The following is a 7,500-nucleotide window of genomic DNA, read 5'->3' as shown; positions in this document are numbered from 1 at the left end:
ACAGCTCCAGAGTCTTTTTTGTAACGCGCCATAGGCCTTCGTGGCTGATTGGACCCTCCTTTCCACTTCCAGATCTGGAGAAGTGGAGTTTGTGACGGTGCTACCGAGGTAAGTGAAAGCCTCAGTTGTCTTCAGTGGTTCATCATAATCGTCTCTGGATATTGGAGGCGGCTGATGGAGCAGCTCGGTCTTGGCTATGTTGATCTTTAGACCAAACATATCAGCTGCTGAGGAGAAACGATCTGCTGCATATCAACTGCGTTGTTGGCCACAAAGGCTGAATCATCAGCATAAAGCAGTTCTCTGATACACATCTCCAGTATTTTTGTATGAGCACGAAGCCGGGCAAGGTTGAACAATTTACCATCTGTCCTTGTGCGAATGAACGCGCCCCTGTTGAGCCCTTCGTTCTTAATTTCCAGCACAGCTGTGAGGTAGAGGGAGAGAAGAGTTGGCGCTAGCACGCACCCCTGCTTCACGCCATGATTGACCACAAAGGCTTGATGATGTTTACAAGCTTATCAGGGCACCCATAGATTTCAAGGATCTTCCAGAGGGTTGTGCGGTCAACGGCGTCAAATGCCTTTGTGAAGTCAACAGAGACAACATACAAAGGCCGGTGCTGCTCTGCTGCCTTCTCCTGGAGCTCAAAATAACTCACTCAAAATAAACAGCCTTCGGATAAAACTCAAAGCTCAAAATTTTGCCAGTTAGGTGTTAAGCGAACACGCTTTCAAAATCTGAAGAAAAAAAGGAAATGATATTTTGATCATAGTACCACTTTAAGGACCTTCGAGAAGTTTCCATTGTGTGAAATTTGTTCAATATGTCAAGAATTGAGGCAGAAGAAACTCGAGACCTTTTTTTTACGAGTGCAACCTCAAGTTAATCGAGTCAAAGAATGTAGACCCCAATATCTGCCCATTTAAGAAGCCAATACATGATCATTCGCACTCGTGTTTCTTCCTTTCCTATTTGTTTCGGGAGGAAATGCATCGCGCCGAGCGGTCAGGAAAAACAGAAGTGTAGTTTTTCACTTTAATTGCTTTTATTCTAGTGAATGTTCGCATGTCGTGATGCAGGAAATATATGCTAGAAGCATACACGCTAGAAAGACTCGAGCTTCTACAACAAATGTATCCTCGGAGGAACTCGTTGGAATGTTTTTCAAGATGGTTGAAGCAACCGAGTCACGCAAGTCTTTCGCTTCTCTCCCTTACATCAAAGGAGTAACTGAGCCTTTGACACGCATCCTCAAAAAACACGATGTCACGGTTGTAAACAAACCATTCACCACTCTACAACAACAGTTCCCAGTACCGAAATTCCGACCTTCGATGGAATCGCAGACCAACGTCGTATAAAATTCCCTGTACAAATTGTTCGTGGTGTTATATTGGGGAAACTGGCAGAGCTTTTAATACGCGAAAAAAAGAACATTTAAGAAACACCAAAACTGCGGCCAAAGGCTCTAGAATTGCTAATCACGCTTGGTCCAACAACCACGCCATTGATTTCGAAAATGCGTCAGTTATTGACAAAGGCACTTTTAGACCGTGTCACTGTGGCATACCACAGTGACACCTAACGCAGATAACAATTCGTGCCCTTTACCTGGACAATACAACATTCTTTTTAACAAATATTCATAAATTTTCTACATTCTCATCATTTTGCAATGTTCGTTTTATTTAAATTTTCTCATCGATTTCTTATCATTCATTTTACCCGCCGAAGACTGCAGTTCGGGCAGTCGAAAGCTCGTAGTTTTTAATCATTTTAGCCAGAGATCGTTTTTTAAATTTTAACTATGTTTCATCCTGGCTGCAGCCCTTCAATATCTTCATTATTATTCCCCCACTGGGACATTACAACAAAGGCAAGTCAAGCTTGACTGGTTCAGGTCTCTTTGTTTTAATATCCCACTGGGGGAGTAATAATGAGCTTGCCCTCCAGCATGGCGAATTTTGTACCATGTGATCGTTTGTTGCAAAAGGCCTATTGGTTGCCTAGCACGTGAAAGGGTTTTCCTCTTCAGTCTGATAGCTTGCGAATGCAGACGTATTTCCGGCGGTCGACCACCGATAATAAGTCTTCGTTTGCATGCTAACAGTCGGAGCGGCGGGAAAACTTTCGACACGGAATGATCTGGCGATACATTACTTATCATGTTCATGTTTAAATTATTATGATCGGGAAGAAACCATGCTAAAAAAATCAAGGATAGCGGATTCATACCTGCGAAAAGCAAGAGGCTTTCCCTCCACAGTTCCAGAGAGAACGCCTGAAGCATTTCGCCAGTTTTCAACATGCAAAAGAAAAAAGACTAACCACTGCAACGAATGCGACGTCACATCGTGAGATGATTCATCGCAATTCGCTTTATAAAGTTGCTTTCTTCCCTTAGAATTCATTTATGTACATGAGATTGTTTAGTGAAATATTGAATTTGAGTAATTACTGCTTAATTTTGCAGGTACCATTTTGGGGTGGGGAGGGGAGAGTGGGGAGTGTCTCTTGAAAATGGTTCCGCGCCTACTTTTTTTCTATACCCAGCAAGTTGAAATCTTAGAGACAGCCCTGGTTTATAGACCTCGACGCCAAGAGAAAATGAGGGGACAGAGAGGGAGGCTCAGGGCGTTGGCCGGGATATGTCATGTCCACAAAAGTTATTTTTAGACGAGCGGAAGTCTTTGTTCTAGCGGAAGTCTGTCTTCCGAGACGTCCGCATGCAGTCTTGCCTCGCTCTCAGGTTCTTAGTGAAAGAGAAAATGGCGGCGTACGTGGAAGGCTGATGAATATTTATTTTCTTTCAAACATCAGCCCGAGGTGGGCCTGCAGGCAGACGTCTCGGAAGACAGACTTCCGCTAGAACAAAGACTTCCCCTCGTCTAAAAATAACTTTCGTGGACATGACATATCCCAAGGGCTGGACCGGGAGCCTCCCTCTCTGTCCCCTCATTTTCTCTTGTCGACGCATATTACTTAGGAAATAAGTTGTTTTTTTTTCGATCGGGCCGAATATGTAACTCATAGGGGCTTGATCAGTTTGATGATGCCCTAAATTCTGTACAAGTTGTTTCTTAAAAGCCGAAAAGGCGTCAAATTGAAAGTTGAAGTAAATATCTCCGGATAGTAGCTAAGCGGGGGAGGGAAAGGACCGTCCATTTCCTTACCCCAACAGAATACCCCGCTTGTTCAGCCGTCCTGTAACATTGATGTTTCTGTTAGTTATTCAATTCAGGAATGCCCTAGAGCTGCAAGCTTTTGTACTCGGCCGATTGATTCCGGATTTATTGCAGACTCCATGGTAAGAATCTGATGAATCGGGAGAAGGTTTGACATAAGCATAACATTGCGGATTTCAGTGTGCCATTAGTCAGTATAGGCCGTCCAAGTTCTAGTCAACAACTATTCCTTTTGGTCAACCGAGGACCAGATGGCTCAGTCGAGGGTGCACTGGACTTTCATGCGGAAGGTCGCGGGTTCGAACTCCTGCCGGTCCAACACTCTTTCAATAACTGACGAGAAAGTGCTTCGTGTCACATTGGAAGCACCGTTGTCTCCATCTCACAACACTCAAGCACCTAAACCCTGTTCGAGAAGAACACCGTATGTGCCTGGTGTTGTAGTCTTTGAGTGTAAAGTGTAAAATTACAGCCTATACCCTTTGAATCACAAGAATAAATTTACAACAAACTGAAATAAAGAAAAGGGTATTGGCCCCTAAATAAGGCGAAAATTAAAGAATAAGGAAGCAAATTCCATAAAAAGTTACAATACGAAGGTCGGAAAACACATACAAAATTGACATTATACAACACATCATACAAAACGCACACGGTAATATCTATCTCACAAAAAAAAATTCATCTAGCTAAAGCAGCACACAGATCATTAAAGCAAAACACACAGAAAAAGAACTACTATCCAAAAAGAATGAGATAATGATGCAACATTGATATCTGAATAATGGCAATCACAGCGAAACTATGGGGCTTTCCAAAGGGTTTTCACAGAGAGAACAAATACAAAAAAGAAATGAGAAATTTGTTTCGTCGAGATTTTTGTGCCAACAACTCTTTTCACTTGCTAACAACAGCTGGTGACGAGAAAGTCTCGTCGAAACGAAGTAAATCAAATTGGGCTGCCTGTGGACTCAGTTAAAAATTGCTAGCCCACACTGCTAAAGCCTAAGAAACTTTTTTCGCGACTGTTAAGCTTTTATTTACAGTCATAAGGGACACTGTTTTATTTATCCTAAAATACCCGATTTTAAGTTAATTGGTTTGTTATAGCTAATCTGCATACATTGCTTTCAGCAAATTACCATCGGCAGGCTAAAAAGGCGTTTAAAACTTGACCCTGGGAGAGAAACTGTTCTAGACCCAGTCCACATGAGTTCATATGTTGGAAACGAGAAACTGCAGCAATGTTGTTGTCTCATCTTTGTCGTCTGGAAATCGGGCTTCATTAAAAAAAAAAGTTTTCTTCCGGTTTGGTAAAAAAATAAAAAGAAACATGATGATGATGCAAAGCTGGCTGTACGGCTGTGAGGATATATCTTTATTCTTTTTCTAATATTTCGTCAAGCACGGCCTGAGTGCTATTTTTATTTCAAAAAAATTGTAACGGCATGTCATTTAACTTCCTTAAGAAGTCAGGCGAAATATTGCAAAAAGAAAAATATATATCCTCACAGCCATACAGACAGCCTTGCATCATTATTTTGTTTTTACTTTACAAATTATTTGCTGGTTAGACCTCCCAAGATCCGGCACTTATGCTTCGTTCAGCTCGCCCTAGCATTAAAACTTTGTCTTAAAAAAAATGACCGCTGGTCACGTGACTTGACGCACAGTAAATAAGTGCAGCCCGCGCCAGGCGCGGGAAGCGCGATTGACCAAATGACAATCTCTGATTGGCTGAGAAGTGAATAAGACGCGAGACTTTGAGCCAATCACCAAGCGCGCCAATGCAGAACTTTTCACACTAAATTAAAAGCCACTGCAATGAATTTTGTAATAATTTTTTTCTCAGAAAACGTCTTACAGTCTCATTTTCCACAATCTGACCAAAGGAGAGGAACATCGTGTACTTGTAAGTAGACAAAAAAGACTCTCTTTTTGTTGCAAAATCCACCAACTAGAGGCCCTCGTCTTGATTTCCGTAAAAGAGCGGCAAGTTTGAACCGAGGTTTTTCTGTGATTTATCTTTCCATAGATAAAAGCATACGACAAAGGTGGCTGTATCCTGTCCCCTTCTGAAGACCAGAAATTCCCAGGTAATATTTCACAACCTTGCCAGTATGGCAATCCCAGTCGGAAAATGGGTAATATTTGTTGGTTTTTTATTACTGGGTTGCCAGTATGGCAATCCCAGTCGGAAAGTGGGTAATATTTGTTGGTTTTTACTGGGTTGCCTATGGCAAACCCAGTCGGAATCTGTATTTAATTTCGTGGGTTTTTTTGTTATTTTCCGTGTCGGTAAAAGTCTTGCCTGTCACTCCCCTGCTAAGTGGTGTCTTTGTGCATAGAGCCTTCTACGCGTATTTTCTTAGGATCGAGAGGGTAGTGGGAAATGCGTAGATTTCTCTGGTGGACACAGTAGAACGATTAACTTAACCGGCAATGGCGTCGAAAGTCATGCAACGCGAATGGCGTTTTAGTGGATCTTTGAACAAAATATACCCTTATGAAGCTCATGAATGGCAGGTCAATTGGATATACAGGCGGTGGAATCTTGAAAGCGACGAGTAATGGACTTCGACAACAATCTATCGCCCGTCGAGCCGAAATCAAAGTAAGCTGTATTTACCTGAAGTACATGGTAATTTGACACGATTGAGTTTCTTGCCTTCACGCACGCAATGAAATAGGAAGAGGTTCTCGCCTCTAAGTGCAAATATGTTGTTTGTTTCAATAAATTTTTCGCTGGAAAAGAATTCTGTGGTATTTTCTGCCTTTGTGAATTATAATATCATGTTGTGTATAGAATTTCCGAGCTTAAGGTTGAAATGTGATATGGGAGAAGTTTTTTAGTATTGCTCTGTAAGCAGGAAGGGTTCACAGGCCTGTTGGAAGCTTGCTTGAGTTTCAACAAAATGAGCCCCAAAATCAGTGAAAAATTGTGACACAGATGAGTAATAAAGTAGCTGCCATTTCCAAAATGATGAAATTACCTGGTGATAAATAACGTAGAACGCGTCTTGGAGAGTAAACTTTGACTTTGCATAAACAAGAGTTGGGCGATTGTGATCTTTGTTTTGACTTCGCTCATTTCATTGTCATTGTTATTCTCGAGCGACCGTCCTGAAGACTTCCTTCTGCTCTTTCTAAAAACTGTGTATCAAGAGTTATTTACTTTGCATCAATATTTGTTTTTGCATAAAGCAAGCTAACAAAATCTGTACCTTGCTGACTCCGCATTTGTTAGCGTTAATTGTATTTTCGGTCCGATGCTTCTGTTTTGTGAGGGGTATATTATTTTGGTCTCCCATCCAAACACTAACCCCGCCCAACAGGGCTTAACTTCAGTGAACTTCGGTATTACAAAGCTGTCAGATGCTCAGAGGGCACGCTTAAACTTCCCATTTATTTTCAGTACTTTGCTAGTAACCACATGTCTTCTCAGACTATTTACCCAAGACTTCTACCATGGCACTACAATGATAGACAATACCAAAACAATATCGTGCACTAGCTCTAACGGCTAGAGCTACATATTACGCAAGGACAGATCTGTTTCGTCGTACGAACGTGTGAGGACCTGTGAGCCAAAGGGCCTCTTCTGGTATGACTTCTTAATGACCTTGAAAAAAATTGTTTGGAACGGTGCACGTACCACAGGCAACCCAGTGTACCCTCACGGAGGGTCTAGTTTTTATTTTTTTCTGTGTCATGAAAAGTCTTGCCTGTCACTCTCCTGCTAAGTGGTGTATGTGCATCGAGTCTTCTGTGCGTATTTTGTTAGGTTTGAGGGGGCTGGGGTAATGCGTAGATTTCTCCGGTGCACACAGGAGAACATTTATTTAACCTGCAATGGCGTCGAAAGTCTTGTAACGCGAATGGCGTTTTAGTGGATCTTAAACCAAAATATACCCTCATGGAGCTCAAGAATGGAACGTCAATCGGATGAACAATACTCCTTTGATAGCTGGTAAAAATAAAATTCAATTTTTTCCTTGAGAAATTTCGAGTGTACGCAATCGTTAAAAAGGTATATTAGGGTTACAGAAAGAACTTTTATCGTCTGCAATGAATTCTATGCTTTAAAGTTTAGTGTTAGAGTTAAGAATCTTACATTGAAAGGCCTTAATCTGAGGCACAACACACAGTATGGGGCAACTAATCTCTTTGAAAAAGGGTGATATGATGACACAAACAAAAGCATAAAAATACCTGCAGGCTGCAGTGTAAGCCAGGAGTGACTTATAAAAAAAGAATCATTCAATCTTCTTATGCTTACATTTCCGTTTTAATCTCGCGTCAATTGGCCAGT

General features: G+C 41.6%; 1 protein-coding gene across 1 annotated transcript in view; it reads left to right on the top strand.

Annotated features, from left to right (window-relative positions):
* The window catches only part of LOC137968075 (uncharacterized), a 73,406-nt gene that overhangs the window by 45,184 nt on the left and 20,722 nt on the right, over window positions 1–7,500 (top strand). Inside the window, exons 13-15 of the mRNA XM_068814700.1 lie at window positions 3,232–3,310; window positions 5,041–5,100; window positions 5,224–5,284. Of these exons, the coding sequence (XP_068670801.1) occupies window positions 3,232–3,310; window positions 5,041–5,100; window positions 5,224–5,284 (200 nt within the window). The remainder of the gene's footprint in view (window positions 1–3,231; window positions 3,311–5,040; window positions 5,101–5,223; window positions 5,285–7,500) is intronic.

This window comes from Montipora foliosa, chromosome 8 (genome assembly GCF_036669935.1).
Source record: "Montipora foliosa isolate CH-2021 chromosome 8, ASM3666993v2, whole genome shotgun sequence".
In the NCBI taxonomy this organism is placed as follows: Eukaryota; Metazoa; Cnidaria; class Anthozoa; order Scleractinia; family Acroporidae; genus Montipora; species Montipora foliosa.
This window is presented reverse-complemented; position numbering and strand designations above follow the sequence as displayed.